This window comes from Zonotrichia albicollis, chromosome 3, assembly GCF_047830755.1.
Source record: "Zonotrichia albicollis isolate bZonAlb1 chromosome 3, bZonAlb1.hap1, whole genome shotgun sequence".
NCBI classification, from domain to species: domain Eukaryota; kingdom Metazoa; phylum Chordata; class Aves; order Passeriformes; family Passerellidae; genus Zonotrichia; species Zonotrichia albicollis.
Window position 1 is genome coordinate 52,205,553 of NC_133821.1, and position 22,130 is coordinate 52,227,682.

Below are 22,130 nucleotides of genomic sequence, written 5' to 3' on the forward strand. Positions count from 1 at the left end.
CATAAAGGGAGTATCAAGACTATCTGCCAGAAGTTACTGAATGACTTTGTAATCTCAATGACTAAAATTATTTTCTAAATTAAAAGTTACCTTATTACAGCTGTTTCTAAGATTTGAAGTGTGGTTTGTAATGCAACTCTCCAGCTTCCAGAGGCTGGTGCATTTAACAGAGCTGAAAAGAATTCAGACATGATAGCAGTGTCTAAAAAGAAATGCACTTGCTTCTAAAAGAGAACCAAACACTTCTAGCTCTAAATATATTAAGAAGAACAGGTAATGCTCAGTGATAATTGACAAGGGGAAAGGTTGTAAGAGGTCTGTCCATATCATTTGCCCGATTCCAAGTGTGGCCAGTAGCAGCTGGCTAGGGAAGGCATTAAGAACAAGCCAAGCGCAGAATGATACTTAACCTTTGCAAAATATGTAGATTTTTCTCTCTGAGTATGCATGTGCATATACATAACATATCTGCACGAGAGCTAAAATGATAAATTTGGAGAAGGCCATAAACATGGGGAGCATCCTGTACCTACAACAAAATATCAGCAACACAACAGCTGATCTTTTCAGTAAGCAGAGGAAATTCTTCTACCTTTGATGTACCACATGAACCCATTACAGACACTTGCACAAAGCAGTAAAACCAAAGTAGGATACTGTTTTTCTAACACACAGCTTTGTAATGAAATATATGCTATTAATTTCTTTCCAAAGTCTGTGAGAAATCAAGCCTGTCAATGAAATTAAACAGCAACAGACCTGAAATTGGTAAAAAGGAAATTTATACCATACAGAATGTATAATCAATCTCCAGAGCTCTCAATAGAAGAAGAATTGGAATTAAAAATCTGGGATATTTTTATGAATAACAATAATATTTTCAGTTATGTTAGTGCCAAATAAACCACGCAGCCACCAAGGCAGACCCACCCATCTTCTGCCTGGGGCTATTATGTTTTCCTTCTAGGAGTGCTAATGTATGGTTTTTAATGATAAATACTTGACACCTTCTTCTAGTGAATTTGATACAGGCATCTTTCAAGAAATAGGATAATAGATTAGAAGAACCTTTGGTTTAATCAGCACCACATTTCTTTTCCTTCAAAGCCCCCCTTCCTCATCTACAAGGGTGGTCTTCTCCACAATGGAAACAATGCTGTGCCAAGTTATTACATAGTTATAATTTTTTTCAAGTGGCTTTAGAGAGCAGATGTTCCCATGCAAGCATTAGAGCTCTTGCTCTGTGGATGTCTGCAGCACAAACCAAAGACTGAACCTCATCCAGCTATCACTCAAGCAAAACTCCCACTGAGCTGACCAAGATGAGGGTTTGGCCCTCTGATCGTACAGTCTGCGCTCCTGTCCCGTCGTGTGGCCAGCAGGGAGTACACACGTATGTTAGTATTCATGATATGTTATTTGGGCTGCCTGAATGCAAAATCCCAGGTATAATCCTTGGGGGGAATTTTTTCCTTTCTTTCTGGAAGAAACCATGGCAAATTTGCTTCTCTTATAATGGACAAATACTTAAATATTGTGAGTTCATCTTAACTTTTCAGGATTCAGTGGCTTATCCAAAACCCCCACATTTTAGAAGGGGTCAAGAAGTCTCATCAAAACTTAATTTTAGGAGGGTTTCAGGATTTCATGATTTCCTGTTTTTCCTGACCCAAAACCAGTTAGATACACACAAGATATAATAAGTATTTTAAATGTGAGGAAATGTATCACTAAATTTTAGTAGGTGGGAACATGATGCCCAGGGAAGTGAAAAAAATTCTACCTAGTATTACTCATATATTAGTGGCAGAATCCTCACCTGCTCTACTCAGCTTCCCCTCGTGTGAGAAAAAACAGCCTCTCCACAGGAATTTCAGACCTTCTTCCATACCCATCTCTTTTTGGGAACCAGAATGTGCAGACACTGCATAATTTTTAAATATGTATTTTTACCAGATTGTGGTAAATACTTCCGAGTACATTCAAAAGTCTTAAAAAAGGTGGCAAGACCAGCGGACACAGGTCAGAGGATGCCACTGCTTTAGGTGAACCTGCTCATTTCCAGAAATTTTTCTTTTTTTGGTCCTTCCTTCTGTTTTTCTGAGAGACCCTGTATTAGTGCTAAAGTTCTGCTGTTATGCTTTCACACATTTCCAGTCATTTTATTTCCCTGTCTTTAGTTTTGAGGGTGGTTTTTTGGTGCCATGAATTGATTTTTTTTTCCCAACAGAATCATAAATAAGTGCTCATGTTCAAAACTCTCATGAAGATCCATACCAGAGAGCTTAAAAAACTCTTGAGAAAGTGAAGAATAAGTTCTTGATCATACTCAATTAGCTGAATAATGTCAATAATTCACGTCCTTGCAGATGCCTCCAAGACTGAACATTTGTATCATTTTAAAGTACTCACAAAGAAATGTACTGAAGGCTACATGGCTTTCTTGTGTAATGTTTTAAGTACTCTCATGGGAATCATAAGCCAAGGAAACCAAATAGTTGGGATATTTGTAAGGCCAAGAAAAGTTCGAACTAGTGTTCACAGTTCAAAACTGGCATTTGACATGCTCGGCCTTCTTATTTTTCCTAATGCAATTCAAATTCCCCTCCCTGTGAGTTGTTTATATTCATAGGAAAGATGTCTCATGCTAAGAATTATTTTCTTGTATTTTATTCTCTTTGGTTTGTGATGATTCATTGGTTCCTGAAATTCTCCAGCAGGAAGGCAATCCCCACTCAAACCAACGAATCCCAATGACTCAGATGGGACTCAGAGAAGCAGCAGTTGCAAAATAAGATATATTTGTTCAAACATATGGGCCAAGACACAATACAGAGAAGCAGGACCAAAATTTCTCATTCACAACGCTATAAATAAAATTTGTGATTGTTTGCCAGATAAAGACTTCATGGGGAATGATGTCTTGTCAGAGATCCTAGGAAACCTGCTGTTTACAAACTTAAGACAGTTAGTGATTTTTTAGCAAAGTAAGAGATTTCTTGGTTTGCTTGGAATGAACTGGTTTCCAGCAAGGCAAAAGGCTCAGCTAAGGGCTTAGCAATATGGAATATTTTCTTTAAAAAAAACTGCAACTATAAAAAAGGTAAAGAGATTTTGGATTATAAAACCTTTTTACAGTTTATTTCCTATTACTAATTTCTTAAAATATATATATAAAAATGAGGATCTGACTAAATGAATCAAGATGCCAATTGATAAATGTCTGTCCTTGTAAACAAATAAATAATTATTTACAATCTTTGGCAAAACAAAATGAAATTTCATCAGTCTCACTCTCTCACACACGCTTGCAAGGAAAAAAAAAGAAAAAGAAATTTTAAAAACCCATCATAAATAATTTACATAGAATAGGAAAATTATGATACAGTCCAAATATTAACATCTTCATCCCTAAACTGATGTCTCTGTCTGACAAAACATAAACCCTACACAGTCACTACTCATTATATTTAATGAAATCATCCTCCCTTTCACTTGGAAACTGGGGATGCCATTTGAAACACCAAAAAGAAACTGAAATTTTTAAAACCTCATGAAGAGGATTTGTGAAAACAACAAAAAATCCAAAAGAAAAACCAGCAACAGAACAAACTGAAATAAAATAAAAAAATATTTGATAATATGAATACTATAAAATGTGCAATAAAGCCAGCAACTGTTGATTCCTTTCTAATGAATGTAGCCACAAAATCTATTTCAAAGGAGAAAAAGTTGATTCAACATTTAGCTCACTGTGCCCTAGAAGAAGGCAGAGGTACTGTATTCTTCCATCAGGTATCGCATCTGTGAATAAAATTACACCAGCCTGTGTTCTTTTTGTGAACATACTCATACATCTTAAACAAAACAAAAATGTTAAACATGTCTATACTATTGTTTATCTGAGTAACTGTTGTATCTGTTTAGAATAAACACTGGTACCCCTTCAGCATTATTTAAGAAGTTCTATATACAGCAGACATAGGTAACAATATAAAAATATTAAAATTAGGATATATATTAAGGTTCCATTTGTAAATTCCTTATTATTATTATTCATTTAACTTTAAAGTATACATGACTAAAACCCATGGAACTATACTTAAGTGTAGGCCATGCTTTGACAACATCTACATATTGTGATATGCTTTCAAAATTAGCTTTAAAATACCATTATTTGTGAATGTATTATTGATGGATTATATGTTTTAAAATCAATTATCAGAGAAGGCAGCTTGGTGTGATAATCACAATAATTACTAACAAAATATTTATAAATGGAACCTTAAATTCATATGTTACCAAATTAAGTAATGGCGGCGTTGCCACCTTTTCAAAAACCCACATCAGGATTCAGGATGTCAAAGTGCTTTTTGCAGCAGAGGTGGAAAAGTGGTTCAGGTTCATTTTGCTCCACATAGTAACGGTATATTCTTTATTACAAGGCAATGCAGAATATGATGAAAACAGGGCAACTGGAAATAATTTTTTGGAAGTCAGACAATAGTGATAGCTTCAGATGTTTAAATTAATCACTCTTCCCTTTCTCCCACATGAGAGTTTCTAGTTCAATTCTGTTTGGCCTAAATAAAGCCCCTACTAAAGAATGCTTTAGGTTGGAAATTTGACACTTTTACCAATAATAATTTTAAAGAGTGTTACTAAGAGCATCCTTATCAACTAAGCACCTTTTTTAATCAAGCAATGTTTAACATTGATCTTTAATAGCTAAAGTAATTTTCACTGTTGGTATGGCCCTCCATTACTCTGCTAAAATTAGACCCAGAAGCTCTGTGTTACTGAAGTCCAGCCTTGATCAGAGCTGGGAAGTGTCAACCATGCACCCAAAAAATTAAGACACATTTTTCCTCACTTAAACATAACAACTGACAATCATCATCCCCCCTCTTTTTCTCCATATATATAAATACATTAAGTAATTACATTTTTATATGTAAACGTCATTCTTTAAAAAAGACAAGTAAACAAACAAGCAAGTTTTGCTAAGATTCCACTCTGCAAAAGTGTTGTAATGTATCAATCTGCTTTTGCTTCAGTGGTGGGTCCGACGTTCACGTTTAGGTTTCATTGGTCCTGGCTGTGAGAAGGCACTTGGGTGGAAGGGTGGCTGAAGCACTCCTGGCAGCTGGGAGGATCCTGGAGAATGGAGCATAGGGAGAGAGGACAGGAGGCACACAAAAACAGAAACTGGGAGTACCAGGGTGTACTGAGGTGTCTGGGTTGCATAGCATCTACAGTACTTTGCTGGTAATGCAGCAACCACTGCTCAAGCATCTGAAAGAAATGGGAAAATTATATTAATTGTGACTGGGGGCTTTTTGGTTAGGAGGTCAATCAAAAAAGAACTCCACCATGATACACTTAAGAGATGCAGCACAACACCTTCTGTTTTTCATTTTCCTGCAAATGGGAGGACATTTATATAAAACCACATGTGCCTACATAGAGAAAGAGAGAAGCATGTGTATGTGCAGCTATGTATCTAGCTGCACAAAATAATACAAGAAAACCTGGAAAAGCATTATCTGTATTTCAAAACACTTCAGACAAGGCATTTCAGACAGACATGCTCATTAAAGATATCTGTTCTCTTTTCTATGCCTTTTGAAAGAGGGGTGATTCAGAAGTATCTCTCTGCCTGCAGGTCATACTGAAATAGCCTACAGAGGACAGTGGATATATAGAGGAATTCCAAGCAAGTCTTTCTCAGAAATTTCTACCTCATTTTTTCCAGGTGGAGAGTATTAAACATCTGGGGTTTATTATTCAAATTGAGATTATTCTAGGGGCAAGGGGCATTCATGGCATTTCACCAAAGGTCTTTGCCACGCTATGATATTACAGATTGCTTTTCATTTACAGGATACTTTTCATTTAGACACTTTGTGCTTGTTCCACAAGTTATGAAAGGCTTAAGCGTCTTCCAGACATTTTTTGTAACTAACCTCTGCATTCATATTTGAGGTCAGAGAAATAGACCATCTCTTGAGAGAAGACAAAAAGACCTAATCGTCCACCAGCAAAAGTTGTATCATAGATTGGTCCAGAATCCACCATGACTTGCTTCCCTTCATAAACCAGAACTCTGTAAAGAAGAACATAAATTAAACAAAGAGGATAATACAGTATCCAGTGTAAGAGCTGGTAACAGTCTGTAAAACCTGGAACAGAATTAATTTTATCAAGGCACCAGAAAACCCAGCCGCATTGTACAGATCACTTCTCATCTCTATCTCACACCCACGTGGCTGGCAGCCATAACACATTAATCAGAAGCAGTGGAACTGCTCCTTTAGTGTTTTCATGCACACCATCTGCAAAAGATTTCCCAGTTCTTTATTTAGAACAGTCATGTCTCCTGGAATGAACTATGTCATGTACTAGCATTCACTGATAAGCCCCTGTCCCAGTGAACTCAGGGGTTAGCACACGGCCTTCCTTGTCACATCACTGAACAAAGCCGTCTTTGCAGCTGTGTGAACAGCTGATTTATTTATCTTTAGGTGCAAGGGCCAGCATCAGAAATTGGAAGAACCATCCCTTTAGATTCAAACAAAGCATTAAATGGAGACATGCTGAAACTCAATTTCAAGCATTTTAAGAGCTTAATGAAAGCTGGAAGGATTTGGACACAAAAAGCTAGACTAATCATAAATTGGAAAAGGAGAACTTGTTTTTTTTCAGTCTTTCAGGCATCAACCCTGGAGACAAAAGACCTCGAAAGTCAGCACTTCATTTTCTTTCTTTATCAGAGACTGCATTTCCACAAACTTGGATCCTCTGCTTCTCCTGGGAGACCTTGCGATAGTCTAGATTTTTAGGCTCTCAGTCTCCTTGGCCAAATGAGAAATTACTCTATAGTTTATTAATTAGACTAGCTTTTGGAGTCAGGGATTATTGTCCTGCTTCAACTGACAATACATTAGTTATACGCAGCAAGATGGCTTCACATGAGGATGACAACACCTGAGCAGCTTCCTAGAACTCAGCAGTTAGGTAGGGGCAGATTTCTGTTTAGACAGAAATACATGTCCAGCACTTGTAATAAAGTGTTCTTTTCCCTGAAAAGTGCACAAAGACAATTATGGAACTGCTCCCTGAGATCAGTATTTAATGGATGGTGAAAAGAACAGTAAAAAAAAAAAAAGACAGATTTTCAAGTTCATGTAATCCTATTTAATATAATTCCCAAAATACCGAGAACACAAAACATATGGAAAGAGTTTAATAGTTCATTCAACCCACCAAAAAAATTACATAGCTCTTATCATGTTCATATGGAATTGATATTTTTGTACAAATAAATTGTTTCACAACTTCATTAGTGAAAAAAATAATTAATTCATTTTATATCAGAACACCCTAACATATGAAGGAATTTAATGCCCCAAGCCACAGAATTTGCCATGCTAGATTTATCTAATGTGACACCAGTGGTAACATCTTTTGTCTGACACTATGTAGATTCTGTAAAGGAAGTTACAGGTAACAGCAACATGAAGGAAAAAGTAAAGTTTCCTTTTGACCTTTATCAGTCAATGCTTTGTACTGCAACACACTGAAGCATAAAGAAACTCTCTCTTTACAAAAACCAGGTAACTTAGTCTATCCTAATTTGTCTACACTTTGTCTTTCACAGACAAATGAAAACCTCCTGCACATAAGCCCAAGAAAGACCTTTGGAGGTAAGGTCTGACTCTACCCCATGAAAAATATCCTTTACAGTTTCAGTAGTTAGAAGATAAAACTGACATGGGCAGTTAATATTCAGTCTTTGGAACATGAGCTGAACAGCTGGGCTATACAGAAAGTCATTTGCCACATCTCCCTGCATGCATTACAGATGTGCTCATGGCCACCTTGGCAGTGTCTTGTGTAAGCCACTATGGGAGACAGGATGCTGAAGTAGACAGGCCCTTGGCCTACTTCCCTGAGGCAATGCTCATGTTTATAATTATTTTCATTCACTGAAATTCCTCAGGCTGGGGAGCAATCTCATGTTCTAATCTTGCTTTGAGTTTTGCTCAGGAATTTTTGGTCTCCTTACAGAAAAGCTATTGAGAAAGAGGCCTATGTTTTTTTCTTTAATTTAAGAGTATTTAGCTGATGTAAATATGGAACCATCCAGATTAAATTAAATACATCTGAAAAGAAAAGTAAATTATTCTGAAGATAATAAAATGTTCCCAAAATGTTGGACAAACTGTCACACATGTAACAATTATCAGAAACAACAATGAAACTGGTAACATAGCTTTTAAATCAACAGCGACAAAAGCATTGCTACTAGAAAATGTAGAGGTACAGAAATATTTCTTACTTTATTAATCCTGTTTTAGGCCTATGAATCAAGTGCCACCTGTAAGCAGTATAATCTTTCCAGCCAATGTTCTTGGGATCATGCCACAAAGTACGCACCTACAGTAGGAATACAAATGCTTTATTAGAAACACACCATGCCCCAGTAACTCCACATCCACCACTGTAAATACCAAAGCTTGTTTTCTGCAGAGTATGAAACCAAAAATAGTTTAACATTTGACTCTATCATCAAAAGACTTCTTTTATGGGGTGACGGTAATGGAAATTTCTGTCTTAAACTGTTGATCAGATATTCACCTGCAGTTTCACAGCTAGAGTCACTGAAGACTGTTACGGCATTGAACCATGACTTCCCTTATGGCGTCACAGAATTGGCCAAATTGGAAGAGACCCACAAGGATCATCAAATCCAACTCCTGGCCATGCACAGGACCACTCCCAAGAGTCACATCTTGTGTCCAAGAGTATTGTCCAAATGCTTTTGGAACGCTTTGGGTTTGCACATACACACAACCAGGCTGACAGAGCTGATGCTGAATGAGTGCCTCCAGTGAGGGAGAGGAACTGCAGCTTGTACAGATGTTACTGCCTGTGGCTGCTACTTGAAAACTTCCTCTCAGTGACAGTCCTGTCAATTCCTATCCACAAGTGAAGCCCTACTAACCTAATTTCCAAAATGCACACGTTTCTTCCATGCTTGGACCCTATTTGGAACTGCAGCTGTTTTTCTCTCTTTTTTCAATATCTTTTCTCTTTTTCTGTCACTGTACTCTAAACCATGTATAATTCAAACCAGCTGGAACACCAAAGAAGCAAGTGCCAATACAGAAGTAACAAAGGATTCCTGCATAACTGAGACATCTCTCTCATTTTCCTTTTGATCACACCTCATCTTACCTTTTATGTGATTGTCTTTAAAATACAATGCACGTGTTACTATTGACACTACTAATAAGGTAATTGAAGAAAAACTGATAAACAACTGCAAAAATTGAGGTGTGAGAGGGAATTATTTTTGAAAAATGTTCTTTTTTTTTAAAACATTAGTCATGCACTGTTGGCCTAAAGTTTTAAATCTCTCACCTGTCCAGGGGTGTTTCCTGTGTGCCAGAGAGCATTTCGTAAGTGCTCACCAGTACCAGTTGTTGAATTCACTACTTTGAGTGACACACCAGAATAGCCGTAAGCCCTGGTGGGTTTGTCCTCCCAATAGGTCTGAGTGACCTGCTTCCACATCAGAACGTAGAACCGACTGCTGGACTGGTAGCCAAACACAAAGCCGGCGTAGTCGTCGTCACGGTCTGTGTTAACGTAGAACGTCCCGCTGAAGTCAACAGAGCTGAACTCATCGTAGCCTGGAGGAGGACGTGATACAAACCATTGAGTTACAATGCTGGGTCCAGTTACACACACCCAAGAGTCCCAGCTACATCCTGAATTTTGGCAGGAGGCATAAATGGTATTTCCCAGGTTCCTCATCTGTAGAAGAGGAGGTGATTACACTTGCCTGCATGGAGGCTTATGGAGAGAAATAAGTGGCATACAAGGAGCATTGAAGACAGCAGGCACTATACTTACAATTTTTTTTCAATTGAGTATTTTATGTATGTTATAGTCAGTGATGAGATGAATGGACAAAAAAAAGCAGACAGCATTGAGCTGTGTATACTTTGGGCATACACACTGCCTCCATCATTAGTCCAACGTTTCCAGCAGCAACAAGGTGCATTTATGTACCCTTTTTCCAACCTTTTCTACCATTTCATCTACTTTTTTTCCTCTTTCCTTATCAAAGAATCACTTGTTAATTTTCCAAAGATGATTACATCTGATACTCACCTACAGCTATTCCAGGATCAGAGTTAGCAGTCTGCACCAGCTCCTTGCCTTGGTGGCGAATAACCCAGTTGGGATCAATCTGTGCTGTTCCCTTGGGGTCCAGAGGGACCATCTGGAACTTTCTGAAATCAGTTTCACTGATGGCATTGTTTTCAGGGCACACGTCATAGATATCTGGAACATTGTCATTGTCAAAGTCATCTTTGCAAATATCACCTCTGCCATCACCTGTAAGCAATGTGAATAAGCAGAGGCAATTGTTAGCAATTTATCTGGCCCCAGTTTATACACCACTTTGGAATCAGGGTGGGAAAAGTTGGAAGTTTGCTGTGTCGATGTAATTCACTAATGCTTGCATTACATTTTCAGTTTGATTTGTTCCAGATGTGGATACAATACCACATTTTAATTTGTGCTGTGCAAGTCAATTCAAAGAACAGCATTAAAATCTTAATCTTTCACACATCACTAAATATCATACACTACTAAATATTATATCTTCTTGATCATATTAAACTATTTTTCAGACTCTTATCACTGTCTCAAGAATCTTTCTGCAATAACCCATCTAAGATGCCACAGATTGCAGATGTGTCACCTCTACACCAAAAGAAAGGGAGGAGAGTGTTGCAATAAAATATGCTTAGCCACTCTTTCACTTGCAGGTAAAACAATTTGGCTTTTAAATAACATAGTACTTCAGAAAAATGCATGAGAAAAGAAGGCAGCACTGCATTCAACAGGACTAGCCTCAGAAGAATGAAAAAATTAAGTTTTGTTACAGGGATTGCAGGAAGTTTTTTAGAGAACAAAAATGTACAGCTCATCTGTAGCTGTGCTTCTGCTCAACACTTTTACTACACTAAATATTTTAGAAAAGCTAAAAATTATTTCCTTTCTTAGTTTACCTATAATATTAATGGACACCAGGAGACATGACTTGCCTCAAATAGCAAGAAGTGAAAGGAGAAATCTATTAAAAAAACTCATGTCAATGACTCCATTATTCCATGGCACACAACAGCAAAAAGACCTGAAAATAATGTAGAAAAGCTTGACTAGACAAGCATAGAAACAAATTCCCAAATGGCTCCAACTTTTACAACAGAAACCACTGGATATTGCATTGGGTACTAACGCAAAACCAGTGCTGCCAACTAATTTGTTTCTACCCTCACATAGCAGAGCATATGTTTTTTGGGTTTTTTCCCCCCAGTGTTTATGACTGCCCTAAGAACATGGGAATTAACACCAACTCATTCAATGCTGATCTATTACTAAATGTTTCACAGCAAAATGGAAAGCTACATTACCATGACAAACCAACAAAGCTCCCAAGTATGGAGCTTTCAGACAGAAAGCAGAATGGGTTTTAGGCAACAGCCAAAAAGAAAAGAGTAATTAGAGAAAATTGAAACATCTAGTGTCTCAGGGCTCTCTGCAGCTCAGATATGTGGTAAAATGGTCCCATTTTCCACCCAGGATATCTGCCATAGACAACTCCAAATCCTGACCAGCTGTGTGTTCCTCCACCTGTTTGTCTTAGCACTCATTGGAGAAAAGGGAATTAATTTCCTATTTTGTTTCCTTTGCCAAATCAAAGAGATAATTCACAGAAGAACCTAATTATTCACTAGAAGTCCAGCTGATGTTCATTTGGTAGTGAGTTGCTGCTGACAACATTCATTCCCTGTCAAGGAAAGTTAGAAAGTGTTTGTTTATCCAGTCACATCCAACAGCTCTCTCCAGGGCCTCATCTTTATGTGCAATTTTTGGTTTTTTTTACCCTTTTCCAAGATTTCTGTTGGACCTGCTGCTAGTGACAGTGATGAGCTGGCTAAACTGATTAAATATATGCTTCTTCTGAATCATTAATCCATACGTCAATGTAGTTTCCTTTACAAGAACCAGGTAATGGATAACTTAAACTATCTCAGCTTGGGGTCACCCTTATTCTGGATTTATGAAATTAAGGGGCTATTCCAGGGACTACCAAATACAAAGATATCCTGGACAAATATTATAGGACTGAAAGGTTATATAATTTAAGAGCTACTACTGACTATCAACCAGAAACTTCCTACTGACAGCAGTTGTCTTACCAGGAAATCAGACAAGGCTCAGCATTTTATCTTTCTAAATGTACATAAAAACATATTGTGTAGGTAATAAATTCTGCTTTCAATTTGTACAGCACAGCCATGGAACAGCTCCAGCAAGTTGTATAACTTGGAACAGAAATTGCTTACCTGCATTTATTGCAAGGGTCATTATTGTAAACATATTTGGTGGTTTTTAAAGGATCATAAACATTTTCAAAATTAAAATTGTAATTGTGAAACTATTTCATTATTTAAATAATGCCAAGCACAGAGAAGTACCATCTGAGGTGACCAAAAACATTTTACCAAAAAAAAAAAAGCCAATTATGTATCCCTTTTTAAACTGCGACATGTATATCATCAAGACATATTTAAAACACTCTGTAAAAAAATTTTTGAGAAAAGCTGCTCCAAAGTCAATTAAAAAAAAAAAAAAAACAATTGACTTAAAAAATCCTGAAGAAATAGTCTGTTTTTCAAAACAAAACTGCAGTAAACCACTTTTTTCATTTTTCATTTTAATTTTCAGATGGAAAGTGAAACAGCTTACTTTTCATTTTTTAAGACACTAGTATTTCAAGCTATTTGAAATACTTTCTGACACTTTTAATATTTCAATTAAATGTGAAAATAAGAATATTAACAAAAAACATGGATTGTTTTGGTTTTTTAAAAAATTTCTTAAAGGTTTTCTCCTGTAATTAAATATGTGCATGTTTGAGCTCCTGTCAAAGACATTTCCTAATGCTCTAACCCTTGACCAAACTGAGCAGTTCAGTTCCATCTAATTCCTGGTGTCTCAAATGTCAAAAGCAGCGTCTCAAATGTGAAGCCTCTCTTCACCAGATGTTAATACTCCAAGATCAAAATCAGACACTAAGAACTGAATGAAATTCACGCAACCTTGCTCTTACCATCTGAGTCCTCCTGCTCAGGGTTGTATCTGAGGCGGCAGTTGTCCCTGTCATCTGGGACACCATCATTGTCATCATCAGGATCACAGGCATCTCCTTTACCATCCTGATCATGGTCAGCTTGGTTAGCATTGGGGATGTAAGGGCAGTTATCCTGGTTGTTCTGGTGGCCATCTTCATCTATGTCCTCATTATTGTCACACTGGTCACCAACAAGGTCATTATCTGCATCAGTCTACCCCAAAAAAGAATTGTACAGCGTAATTTTATTATTTTTACTCAATACAGAAGTACAGCATGGTACTTAACTGCTCAACACTTCTCTTCAAGGGCTTCTGTAGTGACAAATATCGCACAGACAACTGGGCTAAAAGCACAAGCACAACCTCATGCTAGTATGACAACTTAATTTTCTATCACTGGGTAAGATCTGGTCCCCGGACACTTGCAGGGCAGGGCTTTACTTGCAGATGGATTAAAGCAATCATCACTGTACTTCCCTTTCATCTGATACAAAGGGATCTCACAATATGAGATGTAAAAATCTCATATTGTGAGCAATATGGATCCAACTTTTTAGCCGCTCAGTACAGGGACTGATAGCAATTGCTGTGGTCTTTTCTCTGCCCTTGTTTTGATATTACCATTAAGGAAACTGAATTCATTTACCTGGTCTGGATTATGCATCAATGGACAATTATCACACTGATCACCAACTCCATCACCATCTGTATCACTCTGGTCTGTGTTGTAGACGTAAGGGCAATTATCTCTTTCATTAAAAATGTCTAGGGGAAAAAAATCACCAAAATATTGAAAAAAAATCAAAATAGTACAAGATAGAATGCAGACAGCCATACACTGTAGCAATCACCAGTGAAGAAGCAAGGCTCTTAAGGGCCTCAAGCTTTCTGATTGCTACAACATCATTGCTACAAATAGTTAAAACTAATATTAGAAAAAAATTATGGCATCAATTCCATTTTCTTATTACAACAAAATTTTCTGTATGTATTTACCGATGGAAAAATAAGGGCTGATTATGTCTTAAGAATTTCGGGTTTTTTAATTGAATAACAGGTAAAGGGGTGGGGTAATTTTCTTTTAGTAATTTGTTTTGGATTTTATTCCCCTACTCTAAGAAATGGCATAGAATGCACAGCTACATCAGGTTCAAACTTCTGAACTTTTGTATAGAAACAACTGTATTAATATTCAGCTGCCTCACCAGTAAATAACTTAATTTTACCAGAACATGTGCATCATTAATTGTATAGTGTGTCAAATTTTCAAAAGAAACTGTTCCTCCTCAGGAAGCTTCATTACAAAGCCAACAATCTACTTCAAAATTATAAGATGAAAAGAAGCAAACACATGTCGGCATATCTTTCTGGGAAAGATATAAGAACTCTTCCCTGTATTACATGGTCCCGTAAATTTGCACAATGTTTCAGCCAATAACATATGATTGGATTTTTCTTCAAATGCAGAACTACCACAAGTAAGTGGATTTTGTATACTTTTACATTCATAGAAAAGCAGATTAGTTTACTATGGATATTGTCTTAACTGTGTGAATGTCCTGATGTTCTTTTCCCTCCCTAAAAGGAAAAGCAAAACTCAACAGAAGTGTCATATTAGACCCTGATTACTTTGGAACACAAATGAAGGAAAGATTTATTTTTTTTTAATATTACACTGATAAAGAAGTGCTGTGATTTATTCTTTAGTAATATTAATTGTAGTCATTTAGGAACTGCATGGGCAACCATACTACACAGGGCAGATGAACCTCAGCCTTTTCTGTCTTGTCCAACATTTTTGAGCTGCTAGACGCAATTTTATTCCACATATAAAAGCAAGTAGCTGATCTTATTGGCCATAAAGCAAAGTGCACTTGTGGAACAGCACCTAGTTCTCAAAAGTGCAATCATACCATCTCCATCAATGTCCACAGCACATGAGTCCCCCTCCCCATTGTTGTCTGTGTCAATCTGAGCAGGGTTGTGCACGTAGGGGCAATTGTCACAGCGGTCACCAACTTCATCCTTGTCATAATCAAACTGGCGAGGGTTGAACAGAAGAGGGCAATTGTCCTAGTAAGAAAAAAAATAGGTTTCACAATGTAAATCACAACTCATGAGAGCATACTATGAAGTGTAACTCCTATTCATCTTGGACAGAATTCAAAAAGCAAATAATAATCCGCTATTTTTTCAATGGACAAGCTGTACTGAAGGCCTTGGTGGTAACAGGATGGCACCTGGACAGCCTGTACAAAACTGTCTGTTTTGTACAAAACATGTGAATTGTGCTCCCTATCTCACAGGGAGAGCAACAGGCATTTGGATCTGTACTCAGACATTTAAATAAAGGTGTATCACTGGTACATGTACTTAAAAAATCAGAACATGTTGCAAAATCAGGTCAACTTCTGCTGCATTTTATAACTTTCAAAAAACAAAAAAGAAACAACTAGAATTATTACTCTGACTTTTTTGGAACAAACTACTGTGGATATTTTCAAGTTTATATCACATATGTTGATTTTTCAACTTAGGCAAGTATTGAATTTTTATTGATTGTGTTCTATTGAACAAGATAATAAAATGTAAAAAGTTTTTTAAAAATGTTAAAATTAAATACTCTCATTTGCCAGAAATCTTTTTACCTGAGATCTTTAAATGGAATTTTGAAAATTTCCTATAATTTTAATTGAAAAATCTGCCAGAAGAATAATTCTTATATTTCACACATTCCCAAATTGCTAATGGACTTTTTCACATGCACAAGAAAGTACTTAGTGTGAAATGCAAAGAAGAAAGAAAGAAAATCAAAACAGTAGAAGTGAGGGCTACATCAGTAGCATGGAATCTGAAGGGAGGTCATAAGGAAAAAAATCTTTAAACATCCTTTTTCTCTGCTAAATAGAAAAAACCCACATTTAATAGGAAATAATTTTTTAGCACAATACTGTAAATTCCCCAGAAATACATTTCATATAGCCAACGGCAACATATAGAGGCAAGTCAAAATCTTATGCTGTTCATAAAACAATTTCTAGCTTCAAAAACTACTCATACTAAATATTTTTTCTTTATCAAATTATTTTTTGTTGGGTTTGCCTTTTTTTATTAAGTTTTCCAAATAGAGACCAAATGAGCACAGCTCTTTACCCAGCTTTAACCATCTGAAGCTCTAGAGCATCTAGGTTGCCTCTGAAGGAAACAAAGAGGAACAGTACAATTCTAATAACAATTCACTCATCCTAAACATGTTCTAAAAAGCCAGGGTGAAGCAAACTCTCAAAGTGCCTCTATCTTTTTGTTGCTTGTACAAGGGAACAGTTTTAGAGTAAGTGGCTATCTTTTAGACTCTGCAGGTAAATGAATTTGTCTTCTGGGTGGATCTGAAGGAAAGTATAAACCAGGCCAGGTATTTTCCTCCCATCATTTTCCTTTTATACTGGCTGTGTTTATAGTTGTTTCAGAAAAAATTTACAATGAATAAAAATGACATCATATATATAATATGTACCAGCTTTTCAAATACAGTAGACTTGTTATTCTCCCATTACAATATAAAAAATCCAAAACTACTTTCCATTAAACTTTCCATTATGTACGTGTTTTCACGTACATAACTGAACTCAAAACTGATACAGAGAACATAGTTCCTGGGGTTTCCCAGGCTGCTTTGCTCTGCACAGTACTACTCTCTTTTGACTGAACACAGCTTCATTCTGCACTACCCATCATTCAGGGAAGGAAGTGCAGAATAACTCAGTTGAAGCTCTGAACAATAAAGTTCACATCTATTGTAATGCTTTTCTTTAAAATCGGATGTTTAGGTCAAACACACTGCAGACAGCTTACTTTGTCATCTTCGACACCATCATTGTCATCATCCTCATCACAGGCATCTCCTTTGCCATCTTTATCAAAGTCTTCTTGGCCAGAGTTAGGCAGAAGAGGGCAGTTATCCTGGCCAAAAGAAATAGTCAATACGTTATGCTTACATTATGTCAGGATAACTTGCCTGAGCAGAAGAGTAGATATGGTACACCAGAGACTATAAAACCAGAGCAATCAGCAAAGTACTAATGAAAGTGCCTGGTTTTTTGTTGCCAATTCATTTGCTGCTTTCATATTGTAAAGTAAGTGAAATGCAGCTGCAAATAATTTTATTTCCCAGCTGCTATTAGTGTGACATTTCTAGTAAATTTTAGAGGGAACTAGCAAAGAACAAACACACCACACGCACAGACATGCACTCTTACACCAACTTTTTGCAGACAATTCATGAAGATATGTTTGAAGATTACAGAAAAAACCACCAGGTTTTGTTGCCAGAAAAATAAAAAACCAAGCCAAGAGAAGGTCTTCAGAAACAGCTGTTCATATGGAAAGTTACTACACAGCAATGGAAAGTACTACACATCAATGAAGGGGAACACTAAAAAAGGATTTTGAAAAAAGTGTCTTTATACTGTTCTGCAAAACAGTACCTTTGCACTCCCATGGCTTTAAAAATAAAAGTCAAACAGATCTCTTTATTTTGTAACACAGCTTTGAAAAGAATGATTATTTTATATAAACAATTCTTAAGTCACACTGAAAAATAAGTAAAATAGCTTGCCAAACTTTTAATATGCTTTTTTTTAAATACTAAAATCAGCTAAAATGGACTTCAACTCTACCACTTGCTATGAATAAATACATCTATGAAAATACACTCTGTTATTCTCATTTTTACGCACATTCCACATCTACCTCACCCAAAACTGAATCTGTCAAAAGAGTGCACAAATATGTCCTTTGTAACGCATACTCTAAAAAACTAATTTTATAGTAAGGTGTTTTTAATCTCAGTGGTTCTAATAGTGCAGACAATTTAAGAAAAAGAGCACTGGAAATATTGTGATAAATATAAAAGCCCCCAAATTTTTTATCAAATGCCTGTGAATAGTCTTGACTATCCACCTCAACACTGGCTACCAGTAATACAAATTTTTTTTTTTAAATAATGAAAGAAAATAGTCTCAAGAGTAAGTTAATTTTCAATTATTATCAGCTCAAGGAAAGAAGTTTTTAAAAATCAAATTATTCAGCGAGGATATTTTGTAAAGAACACAAGGGTCTGAAAATTTGTGGTATTAAGGGGGTTTTTTGGCAGGTGGAGAGGTCCTCTTAATGAAGTACTTGTGTCTATTAGATCAACACATATTACACAAAGCATTAAACAACCTTAGGAAACAGGGTTTTTTCTGAATGGGTTCAGCATGTTGTGTTTAACCAAAACTGATGCTTTGTGTTACATCAAGAGTGAACATGCGCAAATTCTGATGACAGGAACTGAAAGAAATAATATGAAGTGCAACAGCTAAGTTGGCTGAATCCACAATGAACAGACATCAATTAAAGTGAGGAAGACCAACATTTGAGGCCCAAATTCCCATCCATATCTGAAACTCTTTGGCTGATAGAGCCCAGATTCACACAAGTGACTTATTCTCTCAAACAGCCTGATTTCAAACTTTCCTAGTCTCTTGGTCTGTATTTGTTTTAACCACTATAGTAGTCTAGAGTTCAGTCATTTTTGCATTTCTTTCATTTTTTTTTTCAGAAGTTGCTAGAACCTCGAGAAGATTTCTAGGCAGATCACTTTAACACAGAAGGAGAAGGAAAAATGTTTCAGGTCTGTGAAAATTTTCTCAGAAGAGAAAAACTTACCCTTACAGCCATGACTAATTAGCAAAACACTTGAACTTCTGCCTAGTGATCATATGCAGGTAATCCAGTGTTGTCAGTGGCCCCATAGGTAGGTGTTTAAAACTGAATACCTGCACATGCTTTCTGCTCTGACAAAACTCCTCCATCCCAGGTGCTTAATTTGCTGCTGCAAACAGTGTATGCTCCTCTGTATTGTGCCTGTCATTCAGCCATCAGAAAGGCCACCGGGGATCATGCAGCCATCAGGAAGGCCACCACTTGGAACTAGGATCCAGGGAATTGCCTGCCAGGTGGTGCCTTCAACCCTCAGCTATTAGAGCCATTGTTAAACTGGTGGAACAACTTCCAGCCTGGTTTCCTACAGCATCAGGACAGGAGCTACAAGGAGGCTGATCACCATTTTTGAGCAATTCCCACTGGAAGGAACCTCAGGCCATGAAACCAAGAAGGACTTGGTGTGCTTCAGATGAGCACAGAACCAGGTCCCAGGGAACATATCTGGTGAACACAACCCACTAAACCTACATGCCACCATTTTTAGGCTCCCTGATGCTGTTTTTTCTCATTGGTGTAGTAACGTTTCATTGTTCACTACAACAGCACAGCAAGATTGAATAGGTGGCATTTGCCAGGTGTAGAGCCAATGGGGGCGGGCAGGTCAGGTGATTCCGCTTGCGAGGGTGAGAGTTGGGATTTCACATCTCTGAAGGGCAAGAGAGGCTGAATCTCTCATCCTGTTCCTGTGAGTCTTTGCAATAAGGAGAACGCCTCTAATTAGTCACATTCATTCCTCTCTTAAGCTCCTTTTGTTAAAAATTATCTCGGGCTCTGAATCCACTTGTCACAGTGTGGGGTCTGCCTAACTCTTTAAAAGGAAGGGTAGTCCAAGACAGCATTGTGAACTCTAGCCCTTACATGGCTGTCAGTGTCTTTTTACAAGCCCTGCAGGTAGGATTTCACACTGGCCTGGGCCCCGAGATCCCCGTTTGGTTCTCACTAGCTCTGTGCCTCACACCCATGCTTTAGGCAACTCCTTCTCAGAGTGCTAACTCCATTCACAGGCACCCCAATTGTCCATGTGCTCTGAGTAGGAAGAAATCCAAGGCAGAGGATTCTGGATTTCATTTTGAGAATCCCTTACTGTATTTTACCAGATTAAGTGAATACATATTTCACAATCTCCTAGAAAACCAGCATGCTCTAACAGTCAAAGCTTACAGAAAGCACCAGCTTAATGAATTAAAAGGGTTACTGTCAACTATCTAGGAAAAAGTGGAAATGTTGTTAACACATAGCATTTTTATCAACCTTTTTCACCTACCTTCACGCAGTGATATGTTGCATTAGCAGCACAGACCAAGTTGTTATTAGGCCAGCCATCCAAATCTGAATCCTCACCACAGATGCGGCCATCACCAGCATAACCTGTCCTACATTCACATTTGTACATTGGATCACTGAAATGGCCCAGATAGATGCACTCTGCAGACTTGTGGCAGCTGTGTGTCTTGTCCTTGCATGGATTCTCAGGTTCACAGACCTATAAATGATGGAGTATATTCAATGAAACCTGATAATCACAGCCAGCTGTACGTGCCTCAGCTTTGTCAAAATCAGACCAGTTATTTAGAGCTCTGAAGACAGGAACTTTGTTTTGATTGTGGTTAGTAAATCATACTGCTCTCTCAGTTTACAACTCCAAAAAATATGTTCAATGAAAATCATTAAAACAAACCACGAGAAAAATTGGACATTATTTAAAAAGCAATTAAAGTGGTTAACAATTTCAGAACTGTATCTGCCTTCTTCCAGGTGTCATTAAACCCCAGAAATTAACTGCAACAGAAAGGAGATTGTACTCACTTCTTTTTTTCAGTGTTTTGCCTGACAGTATAAAAGGACTGTCTTATTTTCTTAAATCAGAGAGACCCTAAGTAATTCTTGTGTTCACCTCATGCAGGTTTTTTTTACCTCTTCCTTATCACTATATTTTTCATTGACAGTATTTGAGAATCTTACACAGATGGTTCACATGTAGAATTCACAAGCTGAGCTAACCACAGGTTGATTCAACAGTAACAAAGAGAAGGCAAATCATGACTTGCACTTTAACATTTTTTGTCTTTTCTAGGAAACTGTAGTCTTCAACCTCACTTCTACTTCCTGCTGTCCTTCACCACTGATAAGCTTTGGCCCAAAGGAATTTAGGGAGTGAGAACATCACACATGTGTCTGATAACACTGAAATTAACAGCATCATACTTATGAAAAAAACAATCATGATTCTTCAGTTTCCATTCTCCAGAACAGGTATGTTAACCTCAGAGAAAGGAATGCAAAGCAGGGAAATGTTTGCCCCTGGAACTTTAGGCTCATTTGGTACAACTGTGCAGGTGCCTTCAAAAAAAAAAAAAATAATCAAACTCTTAAAAAAGTCAATCCAAAATTCAGTGTTTTGTAACTCAAAACAAAAACACTCTGAAACAACAGTTAGTTATTTCAAGCTATTTTTGTTTGGTACCTAAGTTTATCTTATGCCATCACTCAAAGATATTTCAGATGAGAATTACTCAAAGCCATCAAATTCCCTTCAACATCACTTACTTGCTTCTCTGTCTTGGCAACTTCAAGCCCTACTCCATAGGGCTGACTTCCTTTATAGCGTGGAGGACACGGCAAGCAGTGGAAGCCCGGATTTGTGTTCACACAGCGATGGACCTGATTCACTTTAAAGCAAACATCTGACACAGCTATACACTGCAGGTAAAGAAAATACAAAAAAAGAAACCAATTAGATGGCTGTGTAATTCACAAATAATGAAATTTTCATGGTGATTTCCTGATGTTAATGGAAACAAAGCCAATACCTCATCCAGATCCTCACAGAAGGTACCATTGCCAAGGTACCCTGCTGGGCATGCCCCACATGACCAAGACCCATCTGGGTAACTGTTGCATTCTGCTCCAGGAAAGCAAGGATTTGACAAGCACCCATCTGGCAAAGATACACAAAATCAAGTAAGGAGCATAAAAGGCACATAAAACCTCATTTAAGAAACCAGGATTCTCTGATCATTAGCTTAAATCACATTTGATGCAATGGACTCTTATGAAACCCCTAAAGTTAGGGGTTTTAAGTGCATTTAAGACTAACTACTATTGATTTAAGAAGAAAAAAAATACAGATTGCTACATTTAGT

The 22,130-nt window shown here is 37.2% G+C and overlaps 1 protein-coding gene across 3 annotated transcripts in view; it reads right to left on the reverse strand.

Moving 5' to 3' along the window:
• Positions 1-791: 791 nt before the first annotated feature.
• The window catches only part of THBS2 (thrombospondin 2), a 35,013-nt gene continuing 13,674 nt past the window's right edge, over positions 792-22,130 (reverse strand). For 2 of the 3 annotated variants that reach the window (XM_074537437.1, XM_074537434.1), the window contains exons 11-22: positions 21,798-21,925; positions 21,535-21,687; positions 20,252-20,470; positions 17,074-17,181; positions 15,135-15,294; positions 13,868-13,986; positions 13,199-13,433; positions 10,183-10,410; positions 9,427-9,698; positions 8,342-8,439; positions 5,967-6,106; positions 793-5,295 (exon numbers count right to left, since the gene is read on the reverse strand). In XM_074537437.1, coding sequence (XP_074393538.1) covers positions 5,288-5,295; positions 5,967-6,106; positions 8,342-8,439; positions 9,427-9,698; positions 10,183-10,410; positions 13,199-13,433; positions 13,868-13,986; positions 15,135-15,294; positions 17,074-17,181; positions 20,252-20,470; positions 21,535-21,687; positions 21,798-21,925 — 1,868 coding nt within the window. In that variant the 3' untranslated portion in view covers positions 793-5,287. Of the gene's footprint in view, positions 5,296-5,966; positions 6,107-8,341; positions 8,440-9,426; positions 9,699-10,182; positions 10,411-13,198; positions 13,434-13,867; positions 13,987-15,134; positions 15,295-17,073; positions 17,182-20,251; positions 20,471-21,534; positions 21,688-21,797; positions 21,926-22,130 lie in introns of all 3 variants that reach the window. The other variant, XM_074537436.1, reaches the window with a different exon arrangement.